At 37.8% G+C, this 24,488-nt stretch overlaps 1 protein-coding gene across 1 annotated transcript in view; it reads left to right on the top strand.

Moving 5' to 3' along the window:
- The first annotated feature begins 8,165 nt into the window (after positions 1–8,165).
- The window catches only part of NMNAT2 (nicotinamide nucleotide adenylyltransferase 2), an 83,613-nt gene continuing 67,290 nt past the window's right edge, over positions 8,166–24,488 (top strand). Inside the window, exon 1 of the mRNA XM_070939275.1 lies at positions 8,166–8,266. Coding sequence (XP_070795376.1) covers positions 8,182–8,266 — 85 coding nt within the window. The 5' untranslated portion in view covers positions 8,166–8,181. The remainder of the gene's footprint in view (positions 8,267–24,488) is intronic.

Raw genomic sequence — 24,488 nt, 5'->3', positions numbered from 1 at the left:
CATACTATTGCTTACTGATTCTTATTAACAATCATTGATCAAATTCCCCTTTCAGTTTTTTATTTGGGTTTTTAAAAATTATTAATAGTTCTAATCCCTTACAATTCTGGGCAACGTATAAAATGTATTTATTGTTTTTGTTTAGTGTTTAGCAAACCTGTTAACTACATTTACAATGCATTTTGTTCAGTTTGAGGATAGTGGGGATTGATTTTAATGCTGTGACTCAGGGAGTGGGCAAGCATAAAGGGCATCCCAAAACAACTTGCTGAAGCTTTATTCAATTTGTGTACTTTTCCGAAGTGTTAATTCACAGTCACTATAAAGAAGTGAATTGTTATGACAGATGAACTGTTTGTGTGATCTGAGGTTATGATGTTCTTATGGCAGCATGACACTAATCAGGGCCATTTCCAGCACAAATGATTCTATAGAGTTTGCTGAAAGAAAAAGAATGCACGTTACACATAGGTTTCTACAAACTAGTGCAGGGGTCAGCAACCCGCGGCTCTGAAGCCGCATGTGGCTTTTTCATCCCTCTGCTGTGGCTCCCTATCGCCCATCGGCCCCACAATTGATAGGGCTTTCAGTTAGGTAGAGGAAAAAGGACGCCGTGCTAGGGGGAGACTCTATGGTGGGGGAACCGGACTTCCGGTCAGCTCCAGAATTGAATGGGGGGCTTCCGGTTAGGACCTTTGTGGCTCTTTGAGTGTTTAAGGTTGCCGATCCCTGAACTAATGCAAAAAAATCCAATAGTTATGTGTATGTCATCACTACACACAATACAACAAATAAATCAACGTAGTTTGTGTTTAAGTAAATATATACAGGAATAAAACACCAACCAGACTAGTCAATATGTAAAGAAAGAGGAGGTAGAGAATATTCAGACTAACCTATGATAATAAGTTTAGGATACTAGTATTGGCTTCTGAAAAGAGAATTATAACGTCTTGCTATGATCAATCCCAAAGGATTGATTTTGTCTAAAGCATAATTGACTGACAAAATAGAAAATGTAGGATAGCTTTGGAATTCAAAAGCCTAGCAAGATACAAGGCAAGAAAGCATATAACAGTATAATCTTATCTGATGTTTTGATGTCCCTATCCTTGCAAATAATCACTGTGAATTTTTACAGCTAATATATAGTATTATAGTTTTGCTTGTTCACTTGATTGCAATCTACTTTGGTTTCTATCTTGAAGGAAAAACAATATTTCAATCTCAATTAATATTAATAAACCACACATACTGCTTGAGGTAAGGAAGCTGTACCGTACACTTTGGGTGTACTGTACTTCCATCATCTCCTCAATGTTTTTTCTACTATATTACCCAACCCCTCTTCTCAGCTACTGCTGGATTGTACAGTTTTAGCTACAAACTTTTTTTTTTTAAGTCAGGCACAATTTGTTTCTTAATCATCATTTCTGGCATTTCTTAATCATCTTTTTGGTTTCCTGGTACAGCAGTTTCTTTCTTTGGCCAAAGAGCTTGATAATGATAATGTCATGATCTATTATTATCATTATTAGCTTGATAATGTTCCTCACATCCTGGACATAAATTGTTTCAACTTCTTCTCTCAAGATGACGCTATAGGGCCGTGATGGCGAACCTATGGCATGCATGCCACAGGTGGCACACGGAGCCATATCAGTGGGCACACAAGCATTGTCCTAACTCAGCTCCAGCTGATTTTCGAGCCTTCCGGGCCCATCGGAAGTCAGGAAACAGGCTGTTTCCGGCCTCCGCAGGGGGGGAGGCCATTTTCACCCTCCCCAGGCTCCTAGAAAGCCTCTGGACCCTGGGGAGATTGAAAAACGGGTCTTCTAGTCCCACCGGAAGTTGGGAAATGGGCTGTTTCTGGCCTCCGGAGGGCTTTCAGTGGGGTGGGGGAGGCCATTTTCGCCCTCCCCAGGCTCCAAGAAAGCCTCTGGAGCCTGGGAGGGTGTGAAAAACAGGCCTACTGTCCCATCGCATGCCAAAAGCGGGGGGAGCGCAGGGTGGTGGTGTCGCACACATGCACAGGGGGACAGGGCATATTGAATTATGGGTGTGGACACACGCGCATGCGACCCCCCTCACACACTCCCCCCGCTTTGGGCACGTGACGGCAAAAAGGTTAGCCATCACTGCTATAGGGCATTGCACACCAAAACAACTAGATACAAGGACAGTTTTCCCCTCCATGCCATCACTCTGCTAAACAACTAATTCCCACAACACTGTCAAACTACTTAACAGGGCCATATTACTATTCTTCTTCTCATCTTTCCTATTATACTATTATTTCCTTCTCTTGTGACTATAACTTCATTGCTTGTATCTTACAATTTATAATAATTGTTTTATTTAGTATCCTAGTATGATTTATGTTGATTGCTTATTTAGTATCCTATGACTATTACTAAGTCTTGTATCTTATGATTTATGATGAATGCATTTTATGATGATTATGATCACGATTTATCACTTGTTACTTATATGTACACTGAGAGCTTATGCACCAGAGACAAATTTCTTGTGTGTTCAATCACACTTGGCCAATAAAGAATTCTGTTCTGTTCTGTTCTGTTCTGTTCTGTTCTGTTCTGTTCTAGACACAAAGGCTACATGCCTAGCACACAGACTAGTATAACGTGCTGTTGTACATGTGTTCAGAAAAATGTAAGCATTATTATTATAATTTAAATAAGAGGCAGTATATTTTAGCTTTTTGGAGAAGATCATGATTAACTGATCTGCTCAGTCTACTCCTCAAGGACTCCTTCATAAATCTGAGGCTCCTGTTCTTTCTCTTTTTTTCATTCTAAAATGGACTTGAAGGAGAATGACATTGAAAAATGAGAAACATTTTCTGTAAAAATATAGCCACCACACTCTGGACTTGCTTGGATCCTGATACAATCCGGAACCTATTTGTAGGCTTATCTGTTGTGCCTGAAAATAAAGTTCTGCTAGCCTGGCCTTTCTGCAGCTTGAGTTTGATGATTTTTCATGAGGAATTTAACCATAACCTTTTCTGTCTGTTTAAAGTTAATAGCTTTCCAAATATCAAGAACCGCTGAGATGCAATACAAAGGGATAAATGTACCCTGAGTTCTGTTTCTTCCTCCTTGTTGTGATTAGCATTTTATGACATTGATCTGTTCAGCTTTTGGCTGCATGAAAGCTTTCCAGTGAATTTCCAAAATTAAAACCAAAACTACCTCAGCCTTTTCAGAAAGCGAAAGGGATTTTGCTGATTTGGAATGAGAGCCATTAACAGGAAATATATCTTTAATTTACTGGTATCAGGAATGAAAAGCTCTCAGACTGAAAACAAAAATGAAAATGCAATAAAAAGAAAAAGAAAAAGCCAGCAGCATCTTGCATTAGTATTTTAAATTACTTTTATGATACAATAAATTCTTGTTTAAACAAAATAATGGGTATTAAAGAGAGATCTGCATTCCAAATTATTATATTCCCTTATGGATTATGGATAATCAACTAGAAGCCAGAAATATTCTGTACATATGCACGTGTATTATGTTTGTATGTATGCCGCTAGAAGTCAGGTGGTGTAGACATTAAATAAATAATAACTACTGTGACAGTGATGGGGGAAGATGACAAGAATGACAGTTTTTCATTGGTTCTACATTCTTCCTTTTGCTTCTGAATTTTAGTCTGAAAAAGCATACGGAAACTTTCTGGACTTGGAGAAAGGAAATATCAATCCATTATTTGATCTCTGCCATCTGTGGAAATTAAGTTTTTCAAAGCAATATATAAGCAAAACACTGGACACCAATATTTGGACTACATATATCTTCCTTAAATCTATCTAGGTGGTCACTAAAAGTCAACACTGACTTGATGGCACCTAATCAATCAATCAATCAGTTCTGCTATGCTGTTTTATTTGGAGGAGGTATATTTGACAGGGATGAGTAAAGAACGCCAGGAGTGTTTACCAAGAGTATAAACCTGCAGCAGTGTCACACAAGATGCAAAGGTCATCATACTGGCCCAGTGAAAGCAAGCAACTATATTGGACAGAAGTGATATAGTAAGGTGCCAAAGGCTTATGATTAGTAACAACAACAAGGGCATAATTTTATAAATGGCAGTAGTAGTCAGGGGTAAACCACTCCCATATTTTACCAAGGAAATCAAATCGATAGATAAGATAAAATGATTGAAGATATAGTCCCAGATGATCAGCCCCTTTGATCAGATGCTACTGAGGAAGGTCTAAGATATTTCATAGTATTAATAGTGTTCATGATGTGGCTAGATAAATGCCTTTGGGATGTCTAATTGCTAATGCCACCATCTAAGACACAAAGCTGCAAAGACAAAATTGTAACAGAAGCATGGAATATAAGAAACATGAATATGGGAAAACTTAATATAGTGGAAGATGAAATGAATAAAGTACACATTGACATCAGGGGTGAAATGCTACCGGTTCGGGCTGGTTCGCCAGAACCGGTAGTTAAAAATGCTTTAAAAAGTAAAAAAAAAAAAAAAAAGTTCCGACGATCGTGCAATGTTCAGCTGATGGTCAGAACTTTTTTTAAAAAAAAATTTAAGCATTTTTTTACTACCGGTTCAGGTGAATAGATAGTAGAAAATGCTTTTAAAAAGTTTTTTAAAAGGTTCCCAAGATCGCGCACCACAGCTGATTCCCCGCCCCTCACTGTTCTACTTATCTTCCTAAGCCTCCTTTTGGTGCATATTGCACATGCATGAGTGCAGCGTGCATGTGCGGCCAGTGAACCGGTAGCAAACCAGTTCAGATTTCACCACTGATTGATATCTTAGGTATCAATGAATTGAAATAAATTAGAATTGGACATTTTCATCTAAAAGAACACAGTGCAGGATATACACATATATATGCATGCACAAACAAAACAAAGGAACAGGATTGCTTTCTTAATCAGGAAGGCAACTGCAAAGACAGTATTTGGGTATAATGCAATCAAGGGCTGAATAATATCAGTTGGATTTTGCAGACAACCCTTTAATATGACAATTATTCAAGTTTATGCTCTAACAATTGATGAAGAAGAGAAAGAAGACTAACTTAACAGTTCACATTAAATCTGAAATTGACAGAATATTTTTGAGTGTTAACATAGTCTTCAGATAACCAAAAAGATGCCAATGTACAAAGATATTACTAGAAAGAATACATAGAAATCAAATTGACCATATTATTGGTAAATGGAAATAAAAACACTTAGTTATAGCTGCAAAAGTGTGGTTGGCTATAGAACAGATAATAAATTGCTCATACATCAATTCTAAGTCAAACTAAATGAGAAGAATAAAAGCAACTGGTTTCCATGATATGATTGTGTGCATATGCATCAGGGATCCCTTTAAAGTCCTGAGCTTCATTAAAATGGAATCAGAAGAACATTGGAATGAGATCAAAGACATTGTCAAGGATGAATACGAAAAGAGACTGCTACAGACAAGAAACAGAAGAAACCAAAATGAATGTCAGAACAGTTGGTGGAAATTGCCAAGAAAAGCAAAGACAAAGCCAAGAAAGACAAAGATCTTAGGAAGAAACTTAACAAAGTATTTCAGAGATCTACTATTTTTTTTCAAAAAAACCCCAGTATTATAATGACATCTGTACAATACTAGAAATGGAGATTAAATAAAGTTAGATTCATCACTCCAGTGAGTAGCTACAGAACTGTGGGGAGTAATCAAAAGAGAGTCAGCAAAGGTTGTAACTAAACTATGTCCATAGATCTGGAGAATGAAGAATGAAGTGCAGATTGGAAGAGATCAGATAAATGCCAAAGATAAATGAGTAGTAAAAGTAACTGGACCTAATAGTTTACCAACCTCTTATTATAAACATTTGAAGATTAATTATTACAAATGCTACAAAAAATTATGAACTCTATTCTATAGACTGAAAAGATACTAGATGTTGGATGGATGCTAATATAGCATTAATATCTAAAGAAGGTCAAGACTTTATTAAAAAGAATTACCACTTGATACAGAATAATGATTAAAAGTTATTTATGATGAGTTTAGCCAAGAGAGTGACAACAGGATTTTATTCATGAAAATCAGTGCGGGTTTTTATCTAAAAAGAAGCTGAGGGACAATATTAGAAATGTATTGGATATTTTGGAATACTATAGAACAACACAATAAAAAACAAGCTGCATTGATTTTTTTTTTTAATGCAGAAAAGGTTTTTGAGAATCTGAACTGGACTTACTTGTTTAAAATTTTGGAGGACATGGATTTTGGTGAGATTGATTTATACTTCAAAATAGGCACAGATAGTTGTAAATGGAGACGTAATAAAACCTTGTGAAATATAGAAGGGAACAAGACAAGGATGTGCCTAATCACTATTGCTATTTATTTTAGCTTTGGAAGTATTGAATTGAGGAATAAGACAAAATTAAAGAATTGATATTCTATGGAAGCAAAAGTTGGATTTTGGAGGAGAAGAAAAAGATTGGAAAAAGTATCAATGCTTTTGAACTTTCATGCTAAAGCAAACTCCTGAGAATACTGTGAATATACAAGAAAACAAACAGATGGATCATAGAACAAATCAATCAGAGTTCTCACTTGAGACATAATGTCCAGCCTCAAAGTATCATATTTTAGACACATTTTGCAAAGACCCAGTTTTTTTGAGAAGTCTATAATAGTGGGAAAGTCAGAAGTAAAGAGAAAAAGAAGGCAACCAACAGCAAGGTGGATGGACTCAATTATAGCAAATATGAATGCCCTCTTGGGAGAACTGAATGGCCGGGCTGGGAACAGATAATCATGAGGAGGGTCTGCTTATGTCGTCCTTATGAGTCAGCAGCAACCTGATGGCACATAATCAAAACACATCAATCACACATGCACATATATCAAACTCTCAATAGGAGACAATAGCCAGTTAACCTTACCTGGGCTACCTTACTTTGCAGAAACCAAGCAAAAGTAAGCCTGGTTAATTCTGACAAAGGAAAGCTCCAGAGAAGCCTACATATCCTCTAGCACAGACTAAAAGGAGATCATAGTAGTTGCAGATTATTAAATTTAGAATTGAAATAACCAGTGAGTTAGTGAAGCTGAACTCATCAGATCAGTAGATAAGTACAATGAGAAAAGACATTGATGGTGGCATATCAGTGTATTTGATATACTTTAACAGCAGAATCATATTAAGATCTTTTCTCTTACTGGGGCTTGTTTTCCTTTGTCATCTTAGCTTGCTTGTGTGTGGTCTCTTGATCCTCTATTTGCTCTTTTAAGATGAGATGCTGCAAGGTACAAAATGCAGCACTACGCCTGTGATTTATCCTCATCCTCACTGGAGTTGGCATTATGGATGCTGTATATAATAACAAGATTTAAATTGCTCCTTCCTTCCTTCCTTCCTCCCTCCCTCCCTCCCTCCCTCCCTTCCTCCCCCCTTCCCCCTCCTCCTTTCCTTCCTCCTTTCCTTCCTCCTTTCCTTCCTTCCCTCCCTCTCTCCCTTCCCTCCCTTCCCTCTCTTCCTTCCCTCCCTCCCTCCTTCCTTCCTCTCTCCCTCCCTAGAGAGAATGTAGCACTACATGGATTTGACAGGAAAGTTGCAGGATTGAGGTTGTAAGACTGTAAGCATTAGCAATGGCTCCTCTCCCCCCATTATACTTTATATTCAAATAAGAGGATAAAAATGGGAAATATAATCTGCTTTAGTGAGTGTGAAGACAAGACCAGCATGTATTGTAAATCATTATCCTGAATTATCTGCACCAGAATATAGGAGCTTGTCTTTTTTGAATTGTCTTTTAAGCTTCCAGTCTGGCTTGAACATAAGTACGTATTCGTCTTTTTTTTTTTTTTTTCCGGGCAAAACAAATTAAGTACCACTAATGATTCCAATATCCTAGGGGGCAAAAACGAGTTTATTTCACCATCTGCCTGAAGAGCGGAGGCGCCCTGGAGGTGCCCCAGAGTTAAGTAAACTCCGCCTGGCGCTGAAGGCGTTAAAACTGGGCGGTGGGGAGGGGGGGGGAGAGAGAATGACGCTGCTTGCGTCTGGGAGCTCTTCGCCTCCCCTGCCTCTGCAGACACATTGAGACACACACACAAAAAGAAGAGGAGAGGCCGGGCGAGCGGGATTCCGAGGGAGCGCCAAACCAAGCAGACGCCACCATGACCGAAACCACCAAAACCCATGTTATCTTGCTGGCCTGCGGCAGCTTCAACCCCATCACCAAAGGCCACATTCAGATGTTTGGTGAGTCCCCGCCCTGGGCTCAGCCCGATCCGATCGGATCTCGCCCGGTGTTTTCTGACTGGTGCGCTTGAACGGGGTGGCTCGGGGTCCCCGGGGGGCGGGGGGGGGACGGCGACCCCCCCCCGGGACGCTTCCTCTGGGAGGGTGGGGGTGGGGGTCCTGAAACGGCAGCGAGGCTGCGGAGACTTCAGAGGGAGCGAGGGCAGAGATCGTCCGAGAGGTTTTGCGCGGCGTTTGCTGTTGCTCTCCCGCGGTGAGGGGAGGGGCGGCGGCTCCTATTGATGGAAATAAAAGCGGGGGTGGGGGCTGTTTGGAGAACACTTAGGAGCGGCGTCAGAGGAGGGCGGGAGGGGGATGAGGAGAACTGAGGGTCTTTAATACCACCCCAGGATGGGCGCGAGGCAGGGCAGGGACTGGGCTGGGCGGGGGGTGGGGTGCTCTCCAAAGGGGTCCAAAGCGGGTAGCTAGAGAGAGGATTGGATGAGGGGCGGGGATGCCAGATGGATCTAGGCAGAAAAACCGAGGAGTAGCCTTGTCCAGTAGCCAAGGGAGGGTGGGTGGTTGTTCAGGGAGTCCTTCTCCTTGGGAAAATGTCAGCCTTGCTACCTTCCCACCTGCTCTGACGCAGAAATGGACAGTGGAGGGGGAGGAGGCAAGAACTGGACCACTTCAATTCCCCCTCACCCCCACCCCGCCACTATGGCGTAAGCGGGGGCAAAGCCCCTATTTACTGTAACGTGCATTTCACCCAGAAGCTCTGGTTTGCTCCTCTGGGTGCACTTTGCTGGGAGTTTTAATCTTAACACTGCACTTGGAAAAGCCTGAATGTATGAATCCTTAGATATGAAAAGCAGGGTTTGTTGGCATTCCTAGTTTCCTTTCTTTCAGATGTCTGTGCTGGACCTCTACAAATGTGTCTGTTATGTGTGAAACGGCTGTAAACACAATTGTGTACTTTATCATAGGGAGTAATATATTGTACTGGTTATGGGAGGGAGAGAGAACGGAGAATCAGAGGAGCATTTTGCAGCTCAGAGATGTGAAGGAAAGAGATGAGGAAATATTTTCTTGTACCGCTAGTAGATCTGGAGGCTAGCTATACTTTAAAGACACAATCTCAGAAAAAAAAATTCAATGTATTGTTTACTTTGGATGGAGTTGCCAAATATAACTGTCATTAAAATTGCATTTTTAGCTACATACTTGGATTTTGGGTCTCAGTCCTATAAGCTTATTGGCCATACATGCTAGTGTATGTGCAATTTGAAAGTAAAGAATGAAAAAGTACTGGTTCAAGGCATCACTCATTTTCTTCACTCGTTTTCCCCCTTAATATATATTTGTGTGTGTGGTGGCAGTGGAACTAATCCATACTAGTGAACTGGAGTACAAAACCCCATGTGATTTGTGACTATCCTTCAAGGTCTATTCTATATAAGATAATGGATTATAATGGCCGTTAATATGCTTTGGCAGAATAGTTAAGGTGGTTTGCTGTCCGCAGCTCCAAGTGCTGAAATGGCTTCATGGGAAGAATAGTAAACTGTAGTCCTCTCCTACCAATATCAGGGAGTTTAGAGATTGACATTTTGATGAGCTAGCCATAGGTATAATGATTGAAAACAAATGTCCAAGTGCACTTAGTTCATAAGATAATTATCTATTGTACATCACTGAAAAGTGTGTAAGTGTCTCCTCTCAATAACATTTGCAAAGACAATTTAGTAAAGAAATTGTGCAGCTCTAACCCAGCACAGGGTGTTTTAACACTCAGGAAAAGCTATTCATATCCTTTCCCTCCATTTTCACTTTGGAGGTAAATATTATTTTCAGAAAACTGCATTTTAGACTCTAATTTAAGTGGAACTTTTAATAGGGCCAGAAGATGACATTCTCAACCAAATCGTGGGAAAGAGTACTTTGAAAATAATGCATATACTGTGTATGTTAAAAACTCTTTTTGTATCAACATTGTAAGATTATCCTACTTCTTTATGTACGAGGGATGCTATTTTGTAATATGTTTTGTAATATATTTACAACTTTAGGAGGAGGAATAGGAATGTTTTGATTTCATAAACCAATATATGCTAATTGTGCTCTGCAGTTAAAATAGATTTTCATGAGTCTAGTGATATATGTGTTGAGTGGACAATAGAGTATAATCAGAATTAAAAATCCATCTCTTTCCCCTATATTCTTCCAGAAGCCTGCTGAGCTTGTAGATACTTCTATTTCCATTTTTCCTCATTTAATGCAACGTTTCATAAAGGATTTCACATCTGCATGCTCTGTCTCTCTCTCTCCCCCCCTCTTTAAAGAGCATGTGGTATTATTGTGATGTCAATATTAGCATACAAGAAAAGAAAGGAAGCCAATATTCCTTCTGAATAATCCTTTGATTTTCCACTTGTCAGCAAAGTGGGGGGAAGTCTGGTCCATATTTACCACACAATTATTTCTATGTAGTCCTGAGTCCCAAATTCTTGTAAATCCTTGCCTGCTCATTTGCCAATGTAATCTACAGTACTATCCACAATTCAGTTTTGTCTTACTGGTATGAGCAATTAGTTGCTCATGGTAGAGAATAGTTGTCATATAATTCAAGAATCTCTAGAATTGTCCTTGAGGACCAGATAAGAATAGAATAGAATAGAATAGAATAGAATAGAATAGAATAGAATAGAATAGAATAGAAGAGAAGAGAAGAGAAGAGAAGAGAAGAGAAGAGAAGAGAATTTTATTGGCCAAGTGTGATTGAACACACAAGGAATTTGTCTTGGTGCATATGCTCTCAGTGTATATAAAAGAAAAGATACATTCGTCAAGAATCATAAGGTACAACACTTAATAATAGTCATAGAGTACAAATAAGCAATCAAATCATATTAGGAAACAGTCAGTATAAATAGTAAGGATACAAGCAACAAAGTTAAAGTCATACAGTCATTAGTGGAGGGAGATGGTGATAGGAATGATGAGAAGATTAATAGTAGTGCAGACTTAGTTTAACAGTATTGAGGGAATTGTTTGTTTAGCAGAGTGATGTAATAAGAGTAATAATGGAAGTGGAGAACCAGCGAAACAAAGTGGTTAAAGAAACAGGCATCTATTTTATTTATTTATTTATTTATTTATTTATTTATTTATTTATTTATTTATTCATTTATTCATTCATTCATTCATTCATTCATTCATTCAATTTATATCCCACCCTTCTCCTAGTGGATTCAGGGCGGTGCACAGTCAGAACTAAAACACATATCAATACAAAATTTAAAATTATTAAAAGAATTAAGTAACTGTGGCCCAAAAATTTAAAACATTAAAAACTAAAACCCATTTGACAATTTAAAAGCTAAAAAAAAAAATAATAATATCATCTTCGAAATCATCCCAGGTGAAATCTAGCTTGCCTGCCTGCCTGCCTGCCTGCCTGCCTGCCTGCCTGCCTGCCTGCCTCCCTCCCTCCCTCCCTCCCTTCCTTCCTTGGGGGAGTGTAATTGAAAGTGGCTTTAGCATGAATGTTGTCTTTTTAATTACATATAATTTGATTGGTGATATTATTATTTTGTTCAAAGTAATTAGCATCCTTTCAGATACCAGTCATCATATACATCTTAAGACAGAAATTAATTATAATGTCTTGTAAGATGTGGTGGGCATTTATTTCACTGTAAAATTTAGATTTTTCAGCTACCCAAACAGACATTTGTTCCTATGAAACTTTCTCCCTTCCTTCCTTGTCCTTTTTGTTTCCATATCAGAGTATGATTTGAGGTATGGAGTTTGAGACAATGTTCATGGATATAAAAGTTTTATGTATGACATTATGTAAGTCAAGCAGAATACAAATTTAATAAATTATTATTATCAGTAGCAGTGTATGGTAACTATGACAATAGTTTTGATGATTGTATTGACATACGCATTTGTGAATCTGCCTGTAATTATTGGGACTGCTGTTTGAATTAACATACACAACTGACATTGGTACTATTCATACTGTGCTTTCATTCCATCAATTATAATGATTTCTGTAGTTGAAGAAAAATGTCTTAAGTTGTTGCATTATGTACTAGAATAAAGCATGAAACATTTTCTTTGGAACAGTTTCACCCAGAGGCAAGAATAACCCCTGTTCTCTTAAAGGCTAGTCAAAATCTAGTTATTTTGGAAGGTTAGAATGTATTGTCCTGAATGAGATGCAGTACCATGAATGTTGTATTTTAAGGTGAGATAATTATAGTAGGACACATACATTTTGTCACTGTTCATTGTTTTATTTGTAATTATGTGTATTTATTGAGTTATAAGCTATTTAGATTTGATTACGGTTATATAAAAGTCTAATAAATAATAGGAAGATTATGTATAATGAATTAGGTAATTAATCTCTCTAGCCTACTCTTGTAGGCTATAGTATAGTTCTGATTAGAGTGAACAAAGTCTCTAATAAAGGTCTGATCCAGTGCAATGATTTAAGAAGCAAGGATCCCATACACAGAACTAGGATCTTTTGTTGCAAAGTCTATATACAAAATATGACTTTGAGGCCTTTGCCAAAAGCAGTCCTGAGTCATGATTTCATTGAAAAAAAAAAGAGTTTTTGCTTGAAATGTGATGTGATTCTAGTCTGGTGTGATTCATTTACATCTGCATATCCTTGCTAGATGTTGAAGTCATTGAGTAATGAGCAAGCAAATGTAAAACAGTTGAAATATGGAATTATTCCAATTATAGTTCTAGTATAATGCAATTTTTCCTCTGATAAGCATGCATAGCTGAACTAGCCAAATTGGACTCATTATTCTGAAATGCCAATTAAATTATTTTGCTATACTGTGCCTTTTTTCTAATCCACACTGATAGAAATAATTAATTTTAAAATGATCTATTATTAGCTGAGTTCTCATGTGTACATATTCCATACCCTTTTCCAACCAGTTACAATTCAAGTAATTGTTTTAATAACTATAAACTGAGCTTTCCACCAACAGGAAGGATGAGCTGATGTCACACCAAACTCCTTTAAATATCTGTCTCTATTTTGAGTAGAGTTCTGACTTGTTTCAGTTATGAAGCACAATTCCTACTGACTTCATCAACAGTAATAACCTTTCTAGGTATAGAAATTAAATGACCAAGAGCTTACCTCATACAAAAAGAAAAAGAATAACCTTCCAGAACATAACCAAAACCATGTTTAACATGCAAAGCATGTGCATTACTTATTATTCACTGGACTTTTCTTTCTTGTGATTTGTGAAGACTCTCTTTCTCTGCCTCTGTTTAAAAATTCTAGCTAATTCCAAATGAGGAACAGGTTTTCTCAGAATTGAACTCCAATTATGTCCCAAGAGATAATAATGTTCATGAATATTCCTAGAATTCTTTTTCCTGACAATCTCTTATGTTTATAGGCACAAAGTTGTGTCTGTACCATTATTTGAGGGGCGGGGAAGACTGCATGAAGGGACACACCAGAAATGCAGTTGCACAACTCAAAAGGATTTGAAAACTATTTTCTACTCAGAAAAGCATGATCAAAAGCAATCGGGGGAAAGAACTGTCTGACCAGCAAGGTATGAAGAACAGATAGCAAGAATATAGAGAATAGCTGTATGGCAGCAACAAAGAGACTCAGCCTCCCCCTCTCCCCGCAAGAAGAAAGTGTGTGGGCAATGAGTCAACTGCCAAACAACAAAATCCCAGGTGTTGCTATCTCTATAGAATTGCTGAGGCCTGTACACCCATAATCACCACAGCCTTGTGCCAGAAAATCTGGGGAATGAATAATGGCCACAGGATCAGAAACAATCAGTATTCATTCCATTGTCAAAAAGGGGTGACTCCAAGGATTGCTCCAATTACCACACAATTGCTCTCATCCCTCACACTAGCAAGATTCCCCTTAAGATCATACAACAACTTCTGATGCTGACCATTGAAAGACCAGGTGTTCAAACTGGCTTCAGAAGGGTTCATGACAGTTGTGACTATACTGCAAATCTATGCTGGATTATGGAAAAATCTCAAAAACATTAAAAGAATATCTATACCTGCTTTACTGACTACAAGAAAGCCTGTGATTGTGCTGATCATGATCAGCTGTGAAGAGTCTTAGAAGGCCTGGGATTACTCACACATCTGGTCAAGTTGCTGCAATCATTGTACACAAATTGGGAAGCCACTGCTTGAACACCATATGGAGACACTGACTGGTTCAAGATAGAGAAAGGAGTGTGGTAAAGCTACATTCGTTCAGATTTCTTATTCAATCTGTATGCTGAAGTGATTACGAGTAAGCTGGATCCTGAAGAATTTTTTAAAAAGGAGAAAAATTGAAGGGAGGAACATCTACAATCTTCATTATGCTGATGATACAGCTCTCTTCTCAGAAACTAAAGAAAATCTGAAACATGTGATCATAAGGATTAAAGAAGAAAGTGAGAAACTTGGCATTTTCCTGCAAGGAAGGGTAATGTCGTAATGTCAAAATAACAATTGACAGTGAAGAGATTGAATGTGTGCAAGAATTCACTTTCCTAGGATGCAGATTGAACAAAGCGATGAATAAGGTCCAGAAATAAAGTGTCAAATTGCCCTGGGTTGCACAGCAATGATAAACATGAATCAAATCTGGAAAAGCAAGGACATCAGCCTGGCAACTAAATGCAGATTAGTCTGCATTATTGTGTTTCCCATAGCTACCTACAGTCCAGCTATCTTGGACCATGAAAAAAATTAAACAAGAGGAAAATCAACTTGTTCAAGCTGTTGTGTTGGAGTAAGCTCCTTGGAAAACAAAGGAGACAAACAAGCAAGTACTGGAGTGTATAAAATCAGATGTATCACTGGAAGGCAAAAAAAATCATAAAATTCTACCTTACTTTTTTCGGCCATTTAATGTGCTCAAACTCACTGGAAAAGGCAGTTATGCTTAGAATGGTCAGCAGTAAAAGGAAATGAGGAGACCATATCCCACAGTGGCTAGACAAAATCAAAGCCAATACTAGCCAGAGCATGAAACAACTGAAAGTATCCGTTTTTTTAAAAATGGAAAATGTGTGGAGAGCCGGTCCATAGAATCACTGTGAATTGGACATGATTGAACAGATATCATCATCATCATATGTTATATATCTAATACAATCTTACAAATCTTTTACAAAGATGTGTCCCTTATTGTAAAGAGATATCAGATAGATATAGAGATAATATATTAGATACCCTGCTTCTGTCATGTTAAATGCATTCAGTGTGGGAGCTACCATATTAATGAAAGTGATAAATCTATTTACCATTCTTTAAACAACCTACAAATTGCATAAATTACTTTCTGACGTATTTTCAAACTATAGGACAATTAATGAATTCACTTTCCAATTTGTAAATTTACTAAGCTTTAAAAAGTTTTTTTTAACTAGTCTTCCCATTTCCATGTACCAGTGTGACAGTCCAAACTTACGTTTACTCAGCAGTAACACTCATTAAATTAAGTAGGATGTATTCCTCAGGTAATTGTGCATAGGATTAAAGTCCTGGTAATCTGTGATCTAAAGTGAAAGAAACAGCTTCTTCCAAGATTTTACTATTACTCACTAAGCCACAAATCTTTTCTTAGAAATCACCAACTCTGACTACTTACAGTACAATCCCGTATTAGGATTATTTTACAAATTGCTAGCATTGAGAAGACCATTAAATTCCACAGTAATTCACATTAGAAGTTTTTCAGTCAGAAACACAGTCCAAAAATAGGGGGGGGGGATCTCTCCATTCTGCAAGTGAACTGAATTAAGCAGATTAATGAATAAGTAATTCATTTGTTCTTTCCCTTTACTTTCCTGCTTGAATTAAATAAACGGAAGAAAAGATGTGAATGCCACCAGCAGAACTGCAAGTGGAAGCTTAAAAATAGTATAAATAATTATTACGTTCTTCCCCATGAGTGTTTTTCTGAATTAAAACTAAAGTAGCATTGAGAATTGTACATTACAAATATTATATATGGATGGCAAAATAAATGTAAGTTTTGTTCTTTTTACAATATATCTAAAAATAATACTCTATCAGGTATTGCAAGAGCTGTTCATCCCTCTTTAAAATGTTACATGTGATTAAATATTTATTCATCAAAGGTTTTTGTCATTCTGCGTTATAGTTGCTTCTGGTGAAACTCCATGTTTCTCTGTACCTTCCATACATATATTAAAAATAATGTAAGTGCATGGGTTTTTTTTAAAAAAAATAGGGAACTATACATTGATCAGTGAACAAGAAAAGCAAACGGAGTCTTTTGTGAGAGAATTCAGTCAACTTCAAGCAGTATGAACAGTGAAGGAAACTTTGTTCTGAATTCAACTATACATGCTAGAAATGCAAGGTTGCAGAGAGAGTTTCTACACTGGAACATATCAGAGAAGGTGAGAAGTTGTTCAACAGGATGAGTGAAGAGGGCAGAAAAGGAAGTAAATTCCAAGAACACAAACCGGAAGATAAGTGGAAGCATATGTCCCAGCAAAGAAAGAATATTAGGAGGCATTCAGTGCCACTGGAGTTCAGAAACAGAGTCCCATTTTTGAAGACAATCCTCAGCTACCTGATGAAGCCTTGTCAACCCTAGCTTTTGTGGAGACTGGGTCCTTTGAGTTGAAGGGAAGTGAAACCCTAGTTGGTAATCATTGTACTATTAGTGGAAGGAAGAAACTTGGGGAAGATAAGAAGAGGATAAAATACTTACCTAATTTAAATCAATCAAGGTTTCCAGGGCTGTAATGGTATGTAGGAATAACCTTGGGACACAGGGTGAAGAAACACAGCCAAGAGAATGGTCAAATAAGAGGTAGCTTAGCCTGGAGAAAATGGAAGGAACAGATATAGAATAGAGAAGACTTGGCTTCACTCTATAATGAAAAGGATCTGCATGTTCTCCAGATCTATATGAGATTCCAGTGTGATGCAGCTATTAAGAAGACAATTTTGGTATAAACTAATAGAAGCAGATTCCAGATAATGGAAAATGATTGTCCCAGCCTTCTCTGTTTTGGTTAGGCCCTACATTCTTGGTACTTCAATCTAAAAATGGCATCAGCAAGCTAAAATTAGTTCAGAAAAGCCAAGATGATAAAGCAACTGAAAACTGTCCTAAGACAAGCAGTTAAAAGAATTAGGTATATTTAGATTGCAAAGGTAAAGATAGAGGGGAGATATGATCTCAGCCTTCCTTTACGGACCTCTTAAGAATGGAGTGAGGTCCATGGTAAACAGTTTGAGGTTGAAACTGAGGATTGGATGTAACAAGAGAATCGGGTAGAACATTCCAGGCATTGATCACTCTGTTGCTGAAATCGTATTTCCTGCAATTGAGTTTGAAGCGATTTACCTTGAGTTTGTATCAATTGTTTGCCCGTGTACTATTGTGGTTGAAACTGAAGAAGTCATTGACAGGCAAGATGTTGTCGCAGACAATTTTGTGTACTATGCTTAAATTGGACTGCAGGTGGCACAATTCCAGATTGTCCAAGCCCAAAATTTTAAGACTGGTAGCATAGGGAATTCTATTGTGAGTAGAGGAGTGGAGTACTCTTCTCGTGAAATACCTCTGAACCCGCTCAATCATGTTAATATCCGAAATACAGTGTGGGTTCCAGGCTGACGAGCTGTGCATAAGCGCACCAGCGTGCCTACCGTCCCTGTCTTACTGTCCCTATTTATTTGTATTTACTTCCTTTGTTTATGTTTATGTTCATACCTATACTTGTTATCATATACATGTTTAACAAATAAATGAATAAATTACACACACACACATACACACACACGTGTGTGTGTGTGTGTGTGTGTGTGTGTGTGCATGTATGTAGTTGAAACTACAGGGACAAATATTCAGGTTAGGAGGACAAGAGTTGTTAACTAGTGAAATAGGGCTGTGTCGTGAAGTGATGTGTTCCCCTTTACTAGAGGTATTCATCTAGATAGCTGTCTGTCCAAAATGCTTTAGAAGATTCTTCACTAAGTAGAAGGTAGAACAAGAAACCCTCTGAGACCCCAGTATTATGATCTTATGAAAATCTGTCCATGGAATTACCTACCTGAATGCTAGTTCAATGAAAGCAATTCTTCCTGCGTGTGAAAAACCAGTGTTTTTTCTAGTGAGCTTGGCTGAATCTCTTCTAGCGTTTATTTGATTTGACGGGTGTCTCTGTGTGTGTGCATGTGTGTGTGCAGGGAATTCCACTAGTGGGAGCCTTTATATGTGGTAACCCATTTCACACATCTGTAAACTGTGGTGAAACTATCTAGGAAAAAATACAGTATGTGATTCTTCTAGTTGTGGGCATTAGCATTTACAGTGGAGGTTTGGTAGTATGAGCAACCAGGCACTTTGCCCCTCTTCACAATAATGTAATAAAACTTTTTTTATCCTGCTGCTGAAGGACAAATAATATACAAGAATACAATGGTAAAATGTCCCTTTCAGTGCAGAATTATTCTTTAATCGATAACTGTGCTGCATTCTAAGGAGACAAAAATGCTCTGGAATAAAAATTTTCCACCTGCCAATAAAGATTTATATAAGAGATTCTCTTCAAAACATCATTTCTTCTTATAGGAGGCATTCAGGTTTGAACATCAAGTTTCTGTAGTTTATTAGTCTGGGATTTTTAAAGGAGCATCATTTTCTATTACTCCTGGTAATGACTGGAGCATTTTTTTTTTTTGCATTAAATATGACTGTATCAGCTTGGGATGTTTGGGTTTTTTTGACAATGACTTTTTTGGTTGTGGATGACAGGAGCAAGAGGAATAGATTTCTTGAAAATGCTTGGCCTTGTTGAGAGTTCCATTTGATTATTAGATTATTGTAATAAAAGTAATAATACAATAAAGAAATAAAGGGTTCTGAGATCTGACAACAAAGGTGGAACATTTACATCGCTTGATATCACCTGAAGCACAACATTATTCTGTAGTTTCAAATCAGCAAATAAATAGCAATGATGTCCCCGCAGGTATGATACGCTTCCATTATTTTGTAGTGCTTCATGCATTTTATCATGACTCTCTTGATGTAAATTCATCCTCTCCTTCATTTTCAACTCATTTTATTTAGATGAACATTCAACTGGAAAAAACAACAACTGTGAGATATAGTTCCTGGGATTCTTGAAGGAAGGATGAGATATAAATATACAAAATACTTTGCAGATAATTAGAAAAAGAAAAGAAAAGAAAAATAGTTTGAGGCATAAAAATAAATCTGATCTGTAGGAATACTTTAAAAAAGAAACAGTTGCTAATATTTTAAATCCAAGAACTTGGCTAAAATGAGAACGAGACTCTCTTAGGTGACAAACATCACCAAACAACTCTACTGTATTTCAGTCACACAGATGTCTTTTTATGTTAAACAGACTGGATGCCCAGAGGGTGTGAAAATGAACGGTATGGCTGTGAGGTTTTTGCATTAGCATATTTTTGCATACATTTATGTTGAAGGAAAATAAAATGCAATTTGAAAAAAAGAAAGAAAACCATCTGGATTTGCATGAATGCTATTCTGGGTAATTATTTTGTCATTAATGTGTGAGAAGAAGTCGTCTTATCCTGGCAAATAAGATGACAAATGGCATCACGAAAGGGAGATTCTTTCCCAAATAAAATTCTTCTCTACTATAAATCAATCTTAGACCGTGCCAAGTCCCCTTTTTAATTGTCACTTGGTTACCAATGGTAAAAATGAAACAAAGGTGGATGTTGATTTAGGCAAAACCCCATTGGTGTGTTAAGAGCGCTGCAAACTTTAATCAAATGAAATCAATCTATACTTATCCAATCTGCTGTAATATAAGAGGCCTAAAGTTCTGTACAATTTCTGACCATTTGAAATATGGCCTTCATATTTGTTCTTGATTCAGACACAAACTCTTCATCCATATACTCAAAGTCATTCTTATTCTTTTATTTCTCTGTCCTCATATCCTTCTAAACATATATGTTCCAGCTCTAAATCCCTCTAGCATTGTCTCCCATCTAAAAAGAAAACCACTTTCATTGTAAATATTCTGCTTTTCTCCTATGGTGGCCCTGGCCCCTCTTTCCTTCCTCCTCTCTCTTTTTTTCTTTCCAGTAATGTTATTAAAAATTACAATTACAAAGATAAAAACTAATACATACTAAAAAAAATAGAAAATAAAAAAAATAGTAAAATAAAAGGAAAACAACTATATAGTAATGAAAAAGAAAAGAAATCTATAAAGCAATTCCTTCTACAGTCATAAATAACAAGCAATTTTAGGAAATGATCTCAAGTTCCTAATTAGGTAAACATAAAGGTTTCCCTGGTCCAGTTGTGTTCAATTCTAGGAGGGTGGTGCTCAGCTTTGTTTGTTAGCTGAGAGAGCCAGCATTGTCTGAAGACATTTCCATGATCATGTGGCCAGCATGACTACACGCTGAGGTACACAGAACACTGTTTACCTTCCCACCAAAGTGATACCTATTTATCTACTTGCATTTGCATGCTTTTGAACTGGTAGGTGGGCAGGAGCTGGGGCAAGGTCAGGAGCTCACCCAGTTGTGTGGTGCTCAGGTCTTAAACCTAGGCTGTCAGCTTTCCAGCTGACAAGCTCAGTGTCTTTAACCACTGTGCCATTATACTCCCTCACATGTCCTTAAATACAAGTTCTTAAAATTGTATTTAAAATTTATATCACTAACATTCAAGGAAACTCACTCAGTGCTGTAAAATATGTCAATCCAAAGGTTCCTAATAGCTAAAAAGCAGTTAACAAGTAATTTCCAAAAGTTAATAGAAAAAGAATAGTGTTAATTCACTGTCCTTATAAAGGTGCTGACCATGGTTTGAGCAAGATGGGTATTCCTGTTCTCACAAAGCTCTAAATCTGATGGAACAACTATCTGGAGGAGAAACTGTCAGGAGAATTTGTGGACAATCTCAAGTCCTTTTCTCGTCCAGAGAGGAATTACAGGTTTATTCACCAGCTCTTCATTCTATTGCAATCATTGACTCTGCTTTTAGTGGAGACGCCTTCAGCATTTCTTCCTTGGAAGTCTTTCTTCTCATCCCTTCTTTCAAATATGGCATTTATTGCTGTTCTTTAAGGCTATCTTGTTCTCAGATAATTTCAACTATCCAAAGCTATATCTCTTGCCACTCATATTGCTATTTTACTTGTTTGCAAGACTTGAATAGTCTCTCTTCTCTCAACCTCTTGGGTAAAGAGCCTTGGTAGTACAGTGATCTAAAGCACCCTGTTATTAAGACCAGCTGCCTGCAATTACTGCAGGTTCGAATCTCGCCAGGCTCAAGGTTGATTCAGCCTTCCATCCTTTCTAAGGTAGATAAAATGAGGACCCAGTTTGTGGGGGCAATAAGCTGACTTTGTATAAATATACAAAAGGATGAAGGCTATTGCTTAGCGCACTATAAGCTGCCCTGAGTCTCCAGAGAAGGGTGGCATATAAATCAAATTAAATAAATAAATACTTCCTGGCCACCTGGCCTCCATATCAGCACATCACTAGTCATTTTGTTTTTAATCACAGGCAATACCTCCCGTCTTCCTTTGTTCCCCTACATTCATTCATTCCACACAACTCTTCTTTTATATTCCATTCTCTCTTCCATCATTTTATTATAATTAAGGATACACTGTCTGTGCCATTTATTATCTGTGCTGGCATGGTGGCTATTGGTTAACAAGATAGCAAGTTGGGGGCCTACCACAATGCAACATTGTGTAATTCAGACAGTCCTTTTTATCTATATCCTTTTACAATTTACATTTTTACAATTGCCTATAAAGATGACAATTGTAGCATAGTAACAGTAACAGGTTTAGCACAGGTTGAAAACAGGAATCCAATAAACAAGCAACAAATCTGAAAGAAATGGCAAGAGACAAGGGTGAAGTGGAATTCAGACTTCAAAGCATAGCATAGCAAGTTAAGCACAACCGAGTGAAGTTTGAAAAGTTGTTCCTTGTGTTTTTTCTCAAGGAGTAAGACCAGTGTAGTAAATAAGCCCAGCTGACCTTTCATCCATTATACAACTATGGCAATTTACTCCTCAGCATTGACTCTTCTGAAAATGTACTTCTTGAGAAGTCTCTACAATCTACAGAATTCTACAGAATTTTCATTCTTTTATCTTTCACATGCCTCTTTTTAGAACTGAGTGACTGGACTTCATAATTTGAAAGGCTATCACTGGGAACAGGCAAGACATCCTAGGGTCTTGCTAGAATTTTCTCCACTAGATGGAGTCATTGGTTCTGCCACTATTGAAAATATTGACACCAAGACTACTATAACTTGGTGAACCTGCCTCCTCTTCCTGTCCATCCTTCTCATCAGACAACATGTCTAATAGAGCCATAATCTGTGTTTCAAATGGCCCCTCCAAAACTATAGATGCAGCCCTTTTAGTTGTAACCCCCAAACTGTAATTTGTAATATGGAAAGAAAAGTATTAAACATATAGAAAGGTTTTAACCAAAAGTCTAAGACTTTTTTTTTATACAGGTGGATTTCAGGACAAAAATCAACCTGTGGTTAGCTGATACTATGTTCTACTCAGAATGTATTGGCCAGTTGTCTGTCTGTCTGTCTGTCTGTCTGTCTATCTGTCTATCTGTTGGTTTCTTTATTTCATAGATGTTCTTTCCCATCAGAGAATAATATAAGAGTCATAGGAGCATTTGACCTATTTTTTCCTATTTTTTCTTTCACATTCTAAATTTCACCTTTTGCATAGCAGTATTTAATATTCTCTTAACTAAATAAATAATAAAGCCACCAGCCATATTAATCTAGCTTCTGCCATGAACTCATACAAAATTCATACAGAACTGATGTTGTATGATGAGATGATGCTGATGATGAGAATTTATCCATTTCTTCTTCAGCCCACTTCTCAGTGAATCACTAGAGAACTATGCGTGGTGCCTATTACTTTGATTTCCAAGAGTATCAGAAAAGCTTTGGTTTGTGTGGGTGTCCCATAGGCTGCAAGTCACATGTTGTCACTGTTTCATCCCATGTTTTTGTCTAATGTATACCTTAGATATAGCCACATGCTTTTTTTTTTTTTAAAAAAAATCAACTGTTAGATAGCCAGGAAATTGATTTCTGGTAGGGAAAAAATAGTAGAATTGGGGGAAGGAAAGAGTAGACTATTGTGATTTCTGTGTCTGATTTGCCATCCAAAACCAGTACTCCTCAATTTGGATTTGGAAACTGTTGTCAATACCAATCCTTATTTGTACTAGGCTATGGATGAAGATGATTAACATTTGGAGGGGGGGGGAATCCCACTGGAGTAATTTCTTAAGGAAAAGCCTGATTTTCATTATGAAAAAAAAAATTGCTAGGCTTTCCTTCTTCTTTCTGGTTTGCGATGAATGGGTTGTGACCAAGGCCCAAGTAGTGATTACCAATCACAATTCAATCCTCAACAAACTTATTTTATTAAAACAGCTGAGAATTAATTCATTCTCAACTTAGTCCAAAACAAAATTCTTAATAACCAGTCCATCAGCCTTATCACCAACCTTTGATGTCTTTGGCAACCTGCCAAAGGCTTTTCTTGGCAAAAACCCCACAAAGTTCAAGAGATGCTGACAAGAAGCACGGGAATCAATGTTCCTTTTCTACAAAGAACCCAACGGCTCGTTGCTGCTCTTTTAAGCCTTATGGGAGTGGCCAATCATTTTCTGGCCTTACTCCTGAGTCATCCTTTTTGCTTCAGTTGCTCTTGCCTTCTGGCAGCTCTTCACATGCGTGCACTAGGAACAAGCTCCTCCTGTTTCTCTGCCTCTCTGCTGTCCGCCTCTGGAGGCCCCAGAGTCCATGCATCGCTCCCAGATGGCCCTGGCTCTGATGCAGAGCCCTCATCTGGGCCTTCCCTGACTCCAGGACTGGCCCATTGTCCTCCCCAGCCTCCTCACTGTCTGACTCTGCTGCCAGGTCTGCAGGCTGCTGGCGGACCACAACAGAATGGCATTTAGTTGCAAACCAAATGAAATACAGTTGAAGTGGTATCTACCCACATGCCAGTTCTGTTCATCCCTCTATTGTGTCAGTTCAAAGCCACTGGTGAATGGCATTGTCCTGATCTGGGAGTTGCTATGCGTTATACGTGGTTGCTGGTTTCTTTCAACACTTTATCAGTCAGCAGAGAAATTGTGCACAG

This window comes from Pituophis catenifer, unplaced genomic scaffold (assembly GCF_029215685.1).
Source record: "Pituophis catenifer annectens isolate HBS135680 unplaced genomic scaffold, rPitCat1.0.hap2 SCAF_3, whole genome shotgun sequence".
Taxonomy (NCBI): Eukaryota; Metazoa; Chordata; class Lepidosauria; order Squamata; family Colubridae; genus Pituophis; species Pituophis catenifer.
Note: the sequence above shows the minus strand (reverse complement) of the source record. Positions and strands in the feature narration are given on the sequence as shown.